Raw genomic sequence first — 18177 nt, 5'->3', positions numbered from 1 at the left:
ATTTCCTCCAATCATGGAGACTTTGAATCACATATGGGCCCATCCACAAGGGATCCTGCAAATACAGTCTGCCAGGAAATGCCCACTCCTTTTGAGGGGAATGCTGAAGAAGCATGTGTGATGTTTTCAGGATGCTATCTGTCTGCATTGCATAGAGAAAAAAACAGTGATGCCACTGGATCCACAATAAGGTATTTATAAAAAAATGGATAAGTTTTATTTAAAAACTACATTACTATGTTGGAAAGGGTGGAGGCCGACCAAAAAAATAGGATTATTATATAGATTATACTTCAGCTTTAAATTACACAAAACCATATTTATTTCTCAAAATTATTTTCTATTTATCAGATTACACTACTTATTACACTGGAAAATTGTTTACATTCTGAGATTTCTTCAATTGCATTCCAATCATTGCCAGCCTGCAACTATAAAGTAACCTTAAAACCCCATTACGAAGTAATAAAAATCATCTTCAGATATAATATGCCCTATTTCTCTAAGTAGCTGTACTAGTATCCAAGTGGTTATAATTCTTTTTTTCAGCATCATTGTATTATTGAAGCTGCAGCCCTAACTCTACACCTCTATTTGTTCATGAGCTGTTTATTTCCTCCGCTGGTAACAATGGATATAATACTGGTTATTACAAGTAAAGAAAAGCAAGGGCAAACCAAACCAATTTTCATTCTTCTTCAGATACAAAAGGGTATATTTATAATCCAACATACATCAAACATTTACTGCAGGTGAATCTTCCAGGTGCATGTGTGTTAAATTGATTTGTTTACATTAGTGAATGCTTGGTGTAAATCACATTCATTGCTTTATAAATGTGCCACATTACATCTGTAATAATATTCATTATTAAAATATCATCCATGTTTAGTTAACATAACAGGATGTTATGAAAGATAAAATAACTGCCTATTTAGTATACAACAGAGCATGATTTAGGTCTTGGTCATCATGGATCTGGAAAAGGTATTCTTTAGGCCTATTTTTATGTATTTGGCGTCACGATAAGCACAAGTAGCCATCTTCTGCATCTACAGCACTAATATCATTCTATAAATCTATGACTACCATTTGAGTAGAGGTCTTCAGCCGCCTTCACACACCACAAAATGTACACAAAAGCTTTACTAAAAAAGAGCTTACAGTGGGGGAAGGATCAGTGAACAAAATTAAGTCAGTTTTATGGAAATCAGTGCACACGTAATATTAGAGAACTAACAGACCAGTTACCCGCACTGTTGGGCTTTGCGATAGAAAAACTGAGGGCCCATAGACTCTGCCATACATAAACATGAGCCTATGAGACATTTTTTATAGACAGTTGTAAGTATTGCTCTTTCACACAGAGGTTAAAGCTGCGTCTCTAATACATTATTGATGGGATAGTAATCTGTACACCCAACACTGTCATTTCCGCCCAGCCAAATTCTGATCAGGCTCAGACAGTTGTATAATAATAGCATTTACAAACGATGTAAGTTCCTAAAGGGAATATGAAATTGTTTTGTTGTTCAGTAATATTCTCTAGAAATATTCACATCTCATATTGCAGAAAACTACTTCAGATTAACAGACAACACATTTGTACCGATACATTATTTCATATACACAAAATAAAACACAAAATGTTTATTATCCATTTCCACATAGAATACCTATTTTATACAGCGTATAAAAATAGGAGCCAGATACACATAGATACTTAACACCAGCATAAAAGACATAAAAACTGTACCAAAAGACAACGGCTATGTAAAACATTTGCAGCACTGCAGTAATGTCTGCTTTAATGAGGAACTCCTGCCAAAAATATTTTCAAGCACTTTTAAGGCCACGTGTAAAATATTTCTGTCATGTTGTTTTTTGGTGTTTAATGTAGTTTATGCTTTTCCTAAATCCAGGTGTCACCTACACATCTCTATTAGTTAGCACATGAAGCCCACGTCCTATTTATTTAAATAAGGACAGTGCGGTGTTTTCATGTAATCTATTGGTCTCTAAAAGTCTTTTTATTAACTAAGTTGCCATCCGTTTCTCAATATTTAAATATAAACCTCTCTACCCTCATCCCCAAATGCCTTTAAAATGACATATTCAGAGCAATAAAGAACATCTAAGAGACCTCTGACCTTCCCAAAAAGAAATGAAGGGTTTAGCTACTGACTATGGATGAAAAATCAAATTTTGCATATCAGACACAGTGCCTTTCAGCCAGCTTAGGATCGAAGTTTTGGGAAAACAAAGAATATAACAGCTCATTCTAAGGGAATGTTTATATTATAGGGGAATAGAAAGGGTGCATTAGACTTTTTTGTACATTTGCTCAGAGTTTTTCTTTAAGAACTAATAGAAAACATTAACACTTTAACAAATGAGGTGTTACAGAACAGCAAATATGTTCTCAATGACACATGCATGGTAAAGTTGCATAGCATGAAAAATGGGACTAGTAAATAATGTGCTTTGTACCACGTTATTATATAGGAAATCAATATGTTCATAGGGTAATCTGAATGTGACATTTCTTCTGCCTCATTTACAGAAAGTAATGATCAAATAATATCATCCACTTTGCAGCAACACTTAGGTAGTTTTTCTTTCATCTCTTGCACTCTGAAGTTAAACACGGATCTGTGGACACAGGCATCAGGCTCATGTAAATACATGCACATTGCCATTAGGAGTCTTGAAAATTCCCATTTTCATAATGATAGGAAGTTTGTTCATCAAAGTCTTGTGTCATTCCCTTCTGTTTCCTCCATCCTGCTCTGCGCACTTCGTTACTCTGAATAGTGGCGCCATAACTCATCTTTTTAGATGGACTGGTGAATGATTCATTGTTCAGTTCAGTTTCCTCTGCCAGTTCATCGTTATCAATAATTCCACATTTATCTTCACTAAGACTTTCTGGATCTGCCCAGTCCTGCTTCTCACCTGAAGCGAAGATGCCATAGAACAGAACACCACTGTAGTGGACTATTGCTGCTATTAGAAATACATTCTGCCATTCTTCACGTGTCTAGAATAAAAATATGACATTTAAGATAAATCTTTAAAACAAAAGTAAATCATATACTAGACTTATAGTACCTGTACGGGATGACACCTCCACCCCTACCTAACATTCTCCCCTAGCAAAATTTTTACATTTTTCCATCTAGTCCCTGAAACCCACATTGCAGTTCAGTAATACCATCTGGGCTCACCAAACCTGTGTACGGTTTTGATGGGGCGACAGCACACTGATATGAGAAGGCTTTCTAAGGAAGCTAGTATTAAGTGATGAACAGCACAGTGCAATGTAGTATAGCTGAATAGGCTGCTTCCCCAACCCCCAAGTCTGAACACCATTTTCAGGAAATTACAGGGGGCAGATTTGTCATATTTTTTGCCATCTATGTAAACATATTTAATGATCCAAATATTGATGAATTTTTCTATCTTCAGGAAATTTAAAGTTAAAAATTGCTTTCTTTTTACTGCCCATAAAGTGAAACCAATAACACAATAATTTTTAAATCTGTTGTTAAGAAGTTCATTGTGCACACATAGTTTACCTTGTGCTTCGTCATAGCACCAACAATGAGTGGACACACCATTCCAGATAGGGTTCCAACTCCATTTGAGATCCCCATAAGAATGCTGGCATACCGTGGGGCAATATCTAAGTGGTTCACATTAAAACCTAGAAAAGGACACTAATGTGACAAATCTTGCATATCAAATAAATGTCAATATATCTTCAAAAGGGGTTATCATTAACATTAGATTTAACCCAGAAGGAACTATTAGCCATTTTTATTATGTGGAAAGCCACATCTATGCTTTAAAACAGTTTGTACCTGCAAACTTTATTGCATCAATACTATATGATATTAAAGGGGATGATTGCATCACAACTTGATTTATGCCAACAGCAGCAATAAAAATACTGTCTAGGACATGGAGTAACAGGATGTTATGTTAAACCCATTAGGTAGCAGTATATTGTAGCCACTTTAAAATGTATAAATACCTAAAACATTTTATTTTACTTTTTTATTTTGCCTATTCAGGTCAAAATGCCAATTCAAGTTTAGGAAAACAATCCTGGGCAAAGGTTCATTTTAAGTTTTTCTAATGTGCTAAGGAAAAAGTAATAACATTTTGCTCATTAGTGTAAGGTATCTACAGATAAAACTGATCAGTTGTTTCTCTTCATCGTCTCTGAAAATAAGCAAAGCCTGAACAATTTTTTTAGCAACAGTGGGTGCTTCAAATCCCTACAGAATATTAATAATATTAACTAGTATTTTTATAGTGCCGACATATTACACAGTGCCAAAGCCATATATACCATAGTCATGTCACTAACTGTCCCTAAAGATCATAATCTAATGTTTCTACCATAGTCCTATGTCACTAACGTAATACACGGACAATTTTTTTGAGCGAAAGTTGATTACCTTGACTGCATGTTTTAGGATTGTGGGAGTAAACTGGAATACCAGGGGGAAACCCACACAGACACAGGGAAAACATACAAACTCCATGCGCATAGAATCCTGGCCTGAGAACCTGTGACCTAGTGCTGCAAAGGTGTGCTAACCACTGAGCCAAACGTGCTAGTTAAATGAAATAAAGCATTTTAAAAGGTTACTTTCTAGCTACTAATTCTCTGACTATCTAAACTCCAACTCTCTCCTTGATCCTCTCCTGTCTGGTTTTCGAGCTGCCCATTCCACCAAAACAGCCCTCATTAAAGTGGCCAATTACCTTCTCAGAGCTAAGTCTCAAAGCAACTTTTTCCTCCTCTGTCTCCTTGATCTTTCCCCTGCTTTTGACACTGTTGACCACCCCCTTCTGATACAATTCATGCGCTCCACTGGTATCAGTGACACTGCTCTCTCTTGGTTTGCTTCCTATCTGTCTGACCGCTCCTTTCAAGTTTCTTTCAATGGTAATTCGCCCTCTCCCACTCTCCTCCCAGTTGGTGTTCCCCAAGGGTCAGACCGGTTCTCTTTTCTCTGTACACCTCCTCTCTCGGTAGTCTCATATCCTCCTTTGGCTTACAGTGCCATCTGTATGGTGATGACACTCAAATCTTTCCGTCCACCTCTGACTTGTCTCCCTCAGTCCTGGATAAGGTCTCACGCTGCCTGTCGGCCATCTCGTCATGGAAGTCTGACGGATTTCTGAAACTCAACCTGGATAAAACAGAACTCATCATCTTCCCCACCCTAACATTACAAATCTCCCCCTGACATATATCTAACTGTTAATAACATTGGTATTTGTCCCTCCCCTCGGGAACATTGTCTTGGTGTCACCTTGATTCTGCCTTCTCCTTTACCCCGCAAATTTAGAACATCTAAAGGTCCTGCTGTTTTCACCTGCGGAATGTTTGGAAAATCCACCCCTACCTATCCCCAGTGACCACCAAGCTCCTTGTACACGCACTTATCATCTCTCATATGGACTACTGTAACCTCCTCCTCTCTGGTATTCCACTAACCCAACTCTCTCCTCTACAATCTATTATGAATGCTGCAGCCCGATTCATCCATCTTTCCCTCCGCTCCTCTTCTGCTGCATCTCTTTGCAGTTCTCTTCATTGGCTTCCATTTCAACTGAGAATCACATTCAAGCTCCTGTGCTTTGCCTTCAAATCTCTCCACAGTTCTTGTCCCACTTACCTTTTGTAACGTAAAATAATACGTCCCTAGCTGCTCTCTTCACTCCTCCAATGACCTACTACTGACTTCCCCACTCATAACCTCGTCACACGCACTGCTTTAAGACTTTTCTAGAGCTGCCCACTCTTGATCTCTTTTACGTTTCCTATCCGGCTTGGTCCTAATTTCTGCACATTTAAAAGCGTTCTTAAAACCCATCTCTTCAAACTCGCTTACCCGTCTTCTGCTGTCACTACTCAATCACCATCCCAAATTCCCCTCCTATTGTGTTCTATTTCTGAATTGATTCGTCTGGGCAGGGTTCACTCTTCCTCCTGTGTCATTGTTGTATCTGTCATTTGCTACACCTATTTTATTGTACAACGCCGCATATTATGTTGACACAGTATAAATACTGTTATAATATTTATGAATAATAATAGTTAGATGTGGCCTTCAAAACATATACATGGTTATGCAACCCATGAGTTCTCCATATTAGTAATGATTATTTGGTGTTATTTTCTTTTTGTAATCAGATTCACTATATTTATTCATGCATAACAGCCGCCTCCAGCATCCTTGCTGAATGATTTGCTAATCAGTGTTGGAAGATTGCAGCATGTTAATAAAACAAACTGGAAAAAAAACTAAATTATCATTTGCATTCTGAAATAACAAATGCTCCATCTGGCATACATAACAGATTACCCAGATGTTATCAGGACACAGTCTCAACATTAATTAAAGGAACACTCAAGCATTAGCGTCATTGTTTGAAGAAATTAAAACAAAGGGAAGCACTGGAAGATGTTTAATTAAGTATTGACCACACTAAAGTATCTGTCAACGGCAGTTACGGCAAAATAAATAATAAAAACTGAAGTGATAACGTTAGAGAATATTACCAAATCTCATGATGGCTTATGTCCAAATTGGATATGTGACATACATATGAAATAGTATAGTAGAGTGCAATGAAGAGCTATGAAATCTTACACCAGGATAATGGAAAGAGAAGCGAGAACATGAAATAGCTTCAGACACTTTAAATCATATTGGGGCCACAACATTTCTTCCTAGGTGTTCTGGGGGCTTATGTTTTTTAGGACCCTGGTTGTTTAAAGAGCTATTTATTATTTTGTTGCTACAACATAGTATTACTACAGCAAGCTAATTATTGCTTTTGAATTTTGTAGTATGGTTACCCTACTAAAAATCTTTGGTTCACCCTTATCAGGTATGATATTAACAGCTCATTAAAATCATTAGTGACTTTAAAAAATTGTAACTTTTTGCGTTTAGTGCAGTTTTTATACTAGAAAACAGTAAAAGGAGCTCCATGTATGAATGAAATGTATGAAAAATGTAACGAAATGTATAGAAGTATGAAAATACGTTTAAGTGGACTAACCAACAAAATAAAAATACTGTATATTTTAGCAAACATTGATAAATTTAAATATTTTTATCTTGCATTTTTACCTGATATAGCAAAGCCACTGAATCCAACAGCAAGAACCAAAAAAGAAATTGCAATAACCTTAGTGTGAGAATATCCAACCACCAGCAGTAAAGTGGCCTCCATTCCAAAACCTGTATTGTAATGGATATATAGAATTGTGATTAAATGGTTATTACTGGTATGATCCTATCACATAAAAAAATTATAATTATACTCAATATTTTATAAACAGTTCAGAAAAAGAAACATATTTAAATATAATTGCTGTTTGGGTTATATATATAGATTACCCAATAAGAAAACTCACTCAGCGTTGCCCCCATATAAGGACTCCTCCTAAGATTAGGGCAGGGGAAGTTGGTTCATCTTTGCTGATATAAGCCAATTATTTCTGTTAACAAGACTTTGGCAACACTTGGTAGTAAGGGTAATCCTGAGACATATTGGTCTTACCTCCACAGTTCATGATTTTCCTTACAGTTGTGGTACTCAGAATTTGTCTGCTTCTTAGAAAATCAGCCAGCTGTCCTCCAATCGGTACAATAATTGTCATCACCATGTGTGGTACTGCTGACAGTAAACCAACCTGAATGGACAAACATAAAGATAGTATTAGCTACTTTTTTTTCTTCAAATGTCAAAGGGGATATAATGTATGTATGTACCTTGCTTATTGGGAATCCAAAGACTTCTTCAAAGTAGGCAGGCTGGCTGATCAGCAATAAGTAAAATGTCCAACTTCTGCAAAAATTAGCCACAATAATTGCATAGACTGGCATTGAAGTAAAGAACTTCTTCCAAGGGGTCTTGAATTTCTAGAAATAGAAAAAGGTGTTTTAACTTTTACATTAATAGCCCAGGCTACTGGTTCAAGCCTGGTGTGGATTAAAAAGGTGCACATATTAGATTGTAGAGGACTAGTTTACGCTTGAAAACATTTCAAAATGTATTCAATCAGATTTATTTTACAATTATTTTACCAGTGACCATATTTATACAGAAACATTCAAATATAATCACATCAACACTTACACCAGTTAAAACTAAACTGCTGCCTTCTCCTATACTTGATTCAATGTATGATCTTTCCTCAGAGGAGATAAAAGGGTGTGCAGCTGGGCTCTCCGTAGCATGCAGCAGCCAGAATATGTACCAGATAATGCCAAACATCCCTGCATGGAGGAACCACAGTTATCAATCCAAACATAAGCAATAGTTAAAACGTGTACTGGCTTTCTGATATTAGTCATTCTTGAGTGTTAGGGGACACAGTGGATCCATACTACAGAAAATGTGAATTTTTTGTTGGAAATTGTTGGAAGACAAAACTAAAAATGAACATATGTCTCTTTTTCAGTCAACCTATTTATTATTAACAGGAACATTTAATTTAAGCACCCAGCTTAGGTTTTTACAATTGAGCTAACACAGACCTGAGCATATCTTCCTTGACTTTACTGTGACAGCACCAAACCAATCACCAAGCTGCATTACTGTCACCTAAGACCACATGGTTCACCGTACACAGAGGTCCAGGTATTGTCTTTATTGGTAGCAAACCAAGCAAATAAGGAAAAGGTTGGGCCTTCTGATACTTGGTAAATCTAAATGTAAGTATATCTGCCAACCCCTTGTAAATAATCAAATGGAAAAAGAAGATAAAGAGCAGAAGAGTTTTTTTGGCAATAATGTATTCTTTAAGTGACAAACACATATGCACTAATATGTCTGTACACTTGATGACTATATATTGCATTATTTCTATGTTATACTATAGTGTTGCCTCTCATTCCCCTGAGGAAGCCCGTTAAGGCGAAACACGTTGGGATTTGAGACTCTCCCTCCTACAAGCATGTCTAATATGATATCCCTTCATGGGTCTATGAACTGCAAAACTGGAAGAGAGAGACCAAAGCAAACGTATTGCTTTGCCCTGCATGGCTTTGTTGGCCAGGCCAGAAAGATATATCTCCGAACATATTTTAATTCAACAATAAATAACCTGCCTGCTCATGATTTTCTATTTTTACAATATGGTTCCACTTTAAGGCAAGCTAAAATGACACCCAGGCAAAATATAGTGACGTTTAACTAACGTCACTGGTATACTGACTCAGACAACCTTACCATAAATGTAAAAAACAGAAGGCCAGCCAATATATTGTACAAGTATCCCTGCTAATGGCATAGCAATAACTGCACCAGCATAAGATCCTGAAATACAAATAGATAAATATTAGGACATTGCACAGCAATATATATTAAAAAGTAAATGAAACAACTAAAGAACGCCATGCACTACTTTAAACCAACACTTAGGTAGGGTAAATCAAAAAGATTGTCCAACATTCTAGAATATCTCTGTAGCTAAGAATTCTATTAACAGAAGAATTAAAATACGAATACACAAAGTATACATTTTACAGTCTAAGAGCACTGCAACTAAATCTACAACCCATCTTTATTATTGTTTCCTATACGGAGAAGTGCAGACAGCTGCCAACTTTCACAAAGACACGATCAATGACAAAGAAATAATTTTACTACCGCAAAAAGAAGTGGTCGCTAGCCTGCTTCGCTCCAATGGGGGTGCCCACTTACTCCATAACCCATGGCATGCTGGATACGTCACGCCCTGAAAACATATGAAATATACATTTATACTAATAAGTTTGTAATTTTTTAGTGAACCTCCCACAAACAACAAAAGGCCCATTGAAATACATATATGGGTATTGTTTTGTCTAATAATGGATTTGTTATTTGGTTCAGTCTTTTAGGCATTCCGGCCAGGTACCACAGTCAATTCTTCGGCCTTCCCTGCAGCAGCACATCCTGGTCAAAGATATTCTCCCAGATTGCAAATTACAGAGTAAGGGTTCAATACTGCAGAAGGGACGGGGGATGTCCCCTTTTCAATAAAATAAACTTACTGGCTTGTTCAAAATCTTTCCTTGATGTACACTAAGCTTTGCATATGCAATTCAGTGCACAATCCTGGCATGGGTGTTTGCTGAAAATAAATGAACTCCCATGCGCATTGAATCATTCTGCCCTGGCCAGCGAGAAGAGGCGAGTGTAAACAAAAAATTGCAATCAAGCAGGTAAATTTATTTTATTGTAAAAAGGTCGCTGTGCAATAAAGAACCTATCTAAACAATCAGAAAAAAAAGGAAGACTCTTTCTATAACAACAGAGATTTTTTAATATGCTGGAAAATAAATGATGAATACATTTAATGCTTGCATGATAACCACTTGTGGATTAATTAGATAAAGTAATACATTGCTTGATGTGCTTACTGTATGTTCTCTATAAGATAATGGATTTTTTGGGTGTATTCAGCTGTACATTTGTGCCCAAAAATCATTACGTCAAGAACATAGTCATGGCATAAAACAAAAATATACAGCACATGAAGCATAAAGTGAATGAATGAACATGTAACAGACAAGAAGATGGAGGTTATAAGAACTACATTATTGTAGGGGTACCTACCTCAACCAGACCTTGCAGAATGCGAACAGATATAACACACCCAAAATGTACTCTTGCTGCTGATGGAATTAGCATATTTAGGAGTGAGGTTAAAAAAATAGCAGCACCAAATACCCTGTAAAAATAAAAACAAATGTTTCCAGTGTACTTTATTGGTTCACAGCACTAATACAGGAAAAAACATATGAGTTTTATTTTTAGAATTTTAATTATAACAAGATGCGGCACAGGTTTCTATCTGAAATCTTGATATAAATCATTCTAGTTAGGCCACTGACAGGCCAGTAATGCTTTAATAAAAGGACTAGAATGTGAAAGTTGTATGTAAAAATTATTACCTATTGGCAGCTAGCTTGTTTGCTATGAATCCTCCAGGAATCTGGGTCATAATGTATCCCCAGAAAAATGATCCATGGATAAGACCAACTGTTTCTGGGTCCCAGTTGAACTGTGCTTTCTGTAAAGACAAAAGTAATTTGGAGGCTCTGTATAGTGTAAGGATACAGAATAAGAGTCTACATGGGTGTTACCATTGGGGTTATTTCAGTAAGTGACATTCCTAAAGCAGATGTAAACTTTAAATGTGAAAAACTGTGAGCAGGCAAGTTCATTGCTGCAGAGGGCACTGGCTATGTCCCTTTGTCAATATAATAATCTGGCCTGCCCGTTTAGGTTTTTATATTATATTCAGTTCTTCATGCTTCATCTGGCACCTGGGTTAAGGTTTTCTACAGTCTTGATTAGCCAGGCCAGAATGTGCATGTAAACTCATTCCTATCAGCCAGGTATGGTGGTATTGTATGTGCTCAGTGTACATTACAGATAGGAACGCAGACAGGTAAGTCCATTTATTTCAGAAGGCTTATCTGAAACAAATGCATGTAAACAGGATGTCGCTGATAAAGGAGAAGAGAAGATCAGGAGCACAGAGATGAGTTTTTATAAAAATAATGGCAGTAGCTTATAATACACAGGACAAACTAAAAGTCACCCAGTCCATTAAAACCTAAAATGTGTGTGTAACTTGACCCTCAAGGACTGCAGTTGAACATCCCTGATCTAATGTCTATGGACACATTAGAAGAAAAAAATGATACGTTTTCTTTGCACCTATTTAAATGACATCCATTTCCATTCAGCAGCAGGTGTTCTATCTACTAAATAATGTAAGGATCAAAAAAATTTAGCACTAATTGCTGTAGGGCATAACAATCTATTGTTATCGGTCAGGAAATGTTCTGTCATTGCATTCGTAGTGATGCAGAGTTAGCAGTCCCATAGAAATCTATAAGGACCCACTAAACATGTGCAACTGGCCATGAGGAAGATTGCAGTCTCAGGATGTAAACGTCTGGCAGGGCAAGGATTCGATAAATAGAGAAAAAATAGAATAAAATAGAAAAGTATGCGTAGTGGTGATAAAAATTTCAGATTGTGAACAGGGAAGTGGGGAAGTATCCGGTAGAAAAAATGGATTTTGTATTTTTGTATTTTGTCACTTACCTGAATTTCTGGCTTTCCATCAACATAAACAGTATTGTTGTTCACCATTTCAACAATGGCTACACCAAGATTACACCTAATCCCGAAGGAAATACAGAAACCCAAGCCACTCATGATGGCAATGATGTAACGCTTGGGCAATCCACAACAATAACAATCAAATCTGGGCAATGTGTAAGTAGGAACATGTACAGGCTGTCCATCTTCATTGAGCTCTATATTGTCTTCCTCAACATTTCTGCCATCAATTTTCCTTAAAAAAAACGAGAGGTTAAAGTATGGAACTATTGTTCTAGTCAACAGCATGTATTAATATTACTACTCAGCAATGTGCCCAAGCTGGACACTTGGGAATCATGATTGTCAGAATTATCAATCTCAACTGCAAATGTTCTGATTGGAGATACAATTTCTTTAGGAAATAGGAAAGCTTTTTACATTTAGAACAGGCTTATACTTACCCTGTCACCATAGGGGCACTATTTTCAAATATGTCACCTGTTAAAGTGTTCAAATATCTTACTTTCCATGTGTTAAAACCCACCATTTCTAGGCTTCCTAGGCACTGTGTTTAATCCTTACTTCTAAGTGGATGGACCATTTGCTTGCCCCCACCCTGGCACCTGTAGTTTTGTCCCTCCAATTTAGGTAGCTACAAGTCAAACAAACCAGCCAGAGCAATCACGGTGACTGGTGGGGGAGCAAGTTTAACTTATATAATGGTTGAATTATTGCTGGTACCAAAATGGTAAGTAGACTCCTTTACAAGTGATCTGTTTTGTAAAAGTAGCAGTGTGGTGACAAGGCAACTTTAGGGTGAACCTGTGCTTTGTCCATCAATCAGCAAAGGTGGGTAAATCTTATGTGCCAGGTATGTCACTTAGCTTTTCCAGTTTAAAAGAGTAAGGACCGGAAGGAAGTATGTATAGGCACCCATGGGGACCAGCATTAAAGTGAACCTGTTATGTAGCCATTAACACAAGTTCATTTTGCTGCTCTGCAAAATAAAAGAACCTGGATTAGAGTTTACTGTAAAATTTCCTTCTTAAAAAGCATAATTCTTGGTACATTATTTGATATGGATTTGTGTGTTATTTTTCAGTATAGGTAACAAAAAGCTTTGATTGTATAATTTTATGTGTCACAACTATCTGAAATGTCATGATAAATTTGAAAAATAATGTCTGTGAAGGTTCCCATTTATCCGGATTAGGATATAGCGAAGGGTATTAATTACAATCAGCCAGAATTGTTCTGTAATGCTGAAAATGTTTTGCAGCTTATCTAGGCAACTTCTTCAGTTCTAGCTACATTTGGTGAATGAAAACTCATTTTAACTTTAAAGATACTCTATGGAAATATGCTTCATTCCTTTGCTAAAATGCTGAATAAAACCCCTTTAAAAACACATTTTTTGGGGAAAAGTTATATAATATGCAAATCTTTTTCCGTTATGGATGATCTCATCTCCTTTGGAGAAGATCTTGGGAATGTAGAGTAGCCTAAATCCTATCTAACTTTGATCCCCAAAAGTGACTTTTTACTAATTTAGTCAATATTATAGTACAGTGTTTCTCAACCAGGGTTCCTCCATAGGTTGTTAGGGGTACTCTCAGCAATTTGGAATTCTCGAGTCAGTATTACTGACACCAATGATTTTTTTTTGGCTATCTATGATGGTGTTACGTCTCCTTTTTGCCAGCAATTTAAGGTATTCTTTTCACTGACCTCACTAATGTACTGTGAGTGTTGAATATAGTACTTATGGCAGGGGTTCCCTAAAGACCTAAAAGTTTTTTCAAGGGTTCCCCATGTTAAAGGGTCAAGAAACACTAGTGGTAAGGGGCATTTTAAAAAAGAGAAGTTTCCATGAAATGAAAGGTTGGCTTTAAAGTAGACCTTTTGCAAAGAGATTATGTAAACTTCTGTGTTTGACCTTGTTCAGAATAATACTTAAAATAAACATGCAGCTCTGGAGTTCAGATAATGTTCACAGTTATCTGCATGCTTGTTTTTGGTGTGTGCCAGAAACTACTATAACCAAAAGATCAGCTTTTTATCCAGGGTATTAGCATTCTTTACAATGAGTTCAAGAATGGCAGCTTACACAATTTCTGAGTGATCGGTTCTCTTTCAGGTCTTTCCATGTACCTAATCACATGATAGAAAATACTTTTATCCCTCCTGTTTAATAGGTGTTACTCATTGCCACATCATATGCATATACTAATAAAAATATTGTCATTGTTGCAACACACACATCACTTTCCTCTGGTGACTTACAGATACAAAGACCTTTTTCATACCTGAGTTTTTGATAGAAACAAATTACTGCAACAGGAATATAGCCCTGCTGAAACTCTAAATATCTGAAAGTTTTAGCTCTTATCATACAAGACATAGAACTGTGGCATCTTTTATATGAGGATATTGTATGGGAGTTAAAATTGTATGGCACATACAAAACATACATGCAACATTATTATCTTGTCTATGGGGAAATAATCTACATCAATGTCTCCTCTCATATTGTGTGTTACTTCCCCCACCTCCTAGATTGTAAGCTCTTTGGGGTAGGGTCCTCTGCTCCTCCTGTATCACTGTCTGTATTCGTCTGTCATTTGCAACCCCTATTTAATGTACAGCTCTGTTAATTAGGTTGGCGCTATATAAATCCTGTTTATTAATTATTAATAATATTAATAATAATAATAATAATATTAATGTTTCTCAGCCAAGGTTTCTCCAGAGGTTGCTAGGGGTTCTTTGAGCAATGAGCAGTTTGTTTCTCTCAGGTCAGGTTAATTGAAATGAAAGATATTTTTTTTTAAGCATTTTGTTTTTATATTTTTAGAACAAAAATAGACAGAACAGACAATAATCGCGGTGATACAATCATTAAAACATCAATGATCTTTTAAGTTATCTGTAAAAGTGACATTCTTCCCAATAGCCAGCAATGTAAGAGTTATTCTTACTACTAACCACCATATTATTGTACTGTAGACTATGAATATAGGAAATAGAGAAGAAGTAAATATAGACCTGAAAGGTATTTCAGGGATTTCCTGTATTAAAAAATCGGGAAGCCCTGATCTAAATACTACAAAATAAATGCTGTAGCACTTGAACTCTAGTTAGTATAACTGCAAAGTTTTTTATAAACCCTACCGTTTCACATATGATGAACCATAAAATAAAAAAGGCTACACTGAGAGCAGCCTCTGACAATCTATGTTTTTGAACCCTCTTTTTACATGGCAGTGTATATCTTAGATTGAAACGAACAGTATTCTTTAGATTCTGCAAGTTTTTATGTTATGTTTTGATGTTTTGATATGTTTGAAACAAACAAAGAACATAAAATGAAACAAATACTGTACCTACATGTAACAAAAAAAAATAAAAATCTGCATTAAACCTGTTTAATAGGAAGTTTTCTTTTACCGGCTAGAGACTTGTAGAAAGAACAATAAAATGGCTCTGGTCAAGTTCACCTTTAACAAATATTTTAGTTTTAGGTATATAGTGAGATGAGTAATATAATTTAATGGTTCCCATGCCTCAGGACCCAAACAAATCCAGGGGTGAAATTGATGCTTTTGAGCATCAAAATATGTCCCCATGATGCAGCAGTTTTTAGGTAGTCCTGAGTTTCCCGCTAGATTTATTTAAAAATAAGAAGTAAAACAACAGAATATTGAGACATTTCAGGTTCAGCAGGAAGAGTGAGACTCCGAAATGAGTGGGAAACGGGTTGAGTACTATGATAGGGAGTCCTGAATAGACATACATACATAATGAAAAAAACAGCTAAAAAAAGAGCTGAATATAAAAACACGCATATATTATGCTGCTCAGTGTAACTATTATGCGTGTTTGAAAAAAATAGATTTTTTTCAATATATTGGTGCATTCCATCAATAAACTAAATAAAGAATGTTACTCTTATTTAGAAAAAAATGTTATTATATAATTACTTATAAGGAAATATTTAGATATTGGAATTGGATTTGTATTTAGATATGGAATTGGAGGATTCAGAACAATTCAAATTTGTTTTAAAATGTTAGAGCAGTGTTTCTCAACCTTTTTAACATGATATAACTTTCAAGTCTTTGGGTAACCCCTGCTACAATTACTATATCCACAGCTCACAGTACATTAGTGTGGTGATCAGTGGGAAGAATGACATGATTACAGATGGCCAAAAAGATCATTGGTGTCAGGTAAAGTGACCTGGGGGACACAATTTGCTCAAGGAACCCCCAACAACCTCTGGAGGAACCCTGGTTGAGAAACACTGTGTTAGGTAATAAAGTTTCAAAGTTTTCAAACATTTTTTTGTGACAACTGACAGTTCATGCTGTCCAGCATTTTTTTCATATGTATAAAAAATGATAATAATAATAAGGGATTCTTTCCAAATATATTTTTAATTAATACACTTGTTCTACTATCTGTAAGTTTGGAAAAATGACAACATGATGAGATGCACTGCTTTTAAACAGTGTTTTTATATTTGAGTTCTTAGTGGGCACAAACTTGTCCTTTTATCTACTTCCATGTAGCTGAAAGGCCAAACTATTTAAAGTTCCCAAATATTTATTTTGGAGCTTTGGAAATAATACTTGTTAGGGTCATCAAGAATCATGGTTGAGAAGTACACTTTGGAAAACAAAGTGACAAGCCAAAGATATAAAGATATTCCTTACCTTTGCAGGTGCCCTAGTGAGTCACTGATGTTATTCTTCACCTCCTCCTTTCCTGGATTTAGGATTTTCTCCTTGATTGAACTGAGTGCTTGAAAAGGCATTGTATAGGTTTATGGTGTCCAATCTACAACAGACCACTCATCCTCATACTATCACATCCAGAACTAGTGTTTCTTCTGTTGGAAAACGCCTCCAAGTTTCACCAACTCATATTATCAAGAGACAGTTTTACAGTTCTTTCCAAGCTTCCACTTCCAAGTGATTTCTCTGTAGTATCCGAATGGGATGTTTGAATAAGGTAGTGGTTATGACAAGTGTAATTATCCCAGTAGTAGATAAAGCACATCAGTGATCTTCTATCTGGAGGGGAAGCTGACAGCTGTGCAGCATAGCAGTAAACCCAAGCAACCTATTTTCACATTGGAGTATAAAATGATTAAGCCTCATACAGCAGCACTATAAGAGGGGCTGTGCAAAACTTCCCATTCCAAGAAGAACAAAAGGTGCACTTTTTACAAATGATTTTTCCAGGAAAAACACAAGAAGAAAAGGCCCATCTAGTATTGTACGTGTGCCCAGTCAGTGCCCTAGGATTCTGAGAAGTGATAATGATCCTATTTGGTTGTCATGTGTCTCTGATATTGGGAGAGATGCTACACTAGTTGATGCTATAGTAACGAGGAAGCGATACGGTCCTGCCAGTTTAGTTATTAATAGCATCCCATACAAAAGGGAGACAAAGAAGCAGTTTATTAAACATTTAAGGGTTTCTTCCCGTCTCCATGACGCATGCAGGTGGTCACGGACTGAAATTCACATATATTATTACTGAGCCTTTTCTTTTTTTCAGAAGTCCCATTAGTGCAGCTGTGTGTCTGTGTTCCAATTCCTATGACATACATATGACAGAGCAAACAATGCAAAGCCAACATTTTGAAAAGCTGCTTTAAGCTTCATGGATGTGTCATTTAAGCAGATGTTCTGCAGGTATTCTTAGGTAATAATGTCAATAAGTATACTAAATCCAGGATATTATATATTTTTAGTTTATGAAGCTAAAACTATCAAGATTTAATCTTAAAGTACCTAAGAATATAAGACAGTAAGTTAAATAGATGTTGAAATCATCTGGTTATACTTTAATCTTAAAAGTATAACTGGCTCATTAAAAATCCAAACAACAGTCATAACCAGGTTTACATACTAAATATTTCAATCAAATTATTATTATTATTATTGTTAACAGTTTCCTGCAATGGAAAAACTCATTAGTTTGTGCTCCATGTTGGCAAGCTTTTTCCACTTAAAACACATTGTCATA

General features: G+C 36.1%; 1 protein-coding gene across 1 annotated transcript; it reads right to left on the bottom strand.

The window, feature by feature from the left end:
• Positions 1 to 642: 642 nt before the first annotated feature.
• On the bottom strand, positions 643 to 17195 carry SLC17A8 (solute carrier family 17 member 8). The gene is made up of 12 exons (XM_072401096.1): positions 16857 to 17195; positions 12142 to 12394; positions 10977 to 11095; positions 10639 to 10753; positions 9688 to 9775; positions 9268 to 9354; positions 8173 to 8312; positions 7806 to 7955; positions 7594 to 7726; positions 7161 to 7271; positions 3579 to 3706; positions 643 to 3040 (listed from the first exon to the last, which is right to left on the bottom strand). Exons 1-12 carry the CDS (start codon positions 16955 to 16957, stop codon positions 2699 to 2701), a joined length of 1767 nt encoding a protein of 588 aa, XP_072257197.1. The 5' UTR covers positions 16958 to 17195; the 3' UTR covers positions 643 to 2698.
• Between the last annotated feature and the right edge of the window lie 982 nt (positions 17196 to 18177).

Source organism: Pyxicephalus adspersus, chromosome 2 (assembly GCF_032062135.1).
Source record: "Pyxicephalus adspersus chromosome 2, UCB_Pads_2.0, whole genome shotgun sequence".
Lineage (NCBI taxonomy): Eukaryota > Metazoa > Chordata > Amphibia > Anura > Pyxicephalidae > Pyxicephalus > Pyxicephalus adspersus.
Note: the sequence above shows the minus strand (reverse complement) of the source record. Positions and strands in the feature narration are given on the sequence as shown.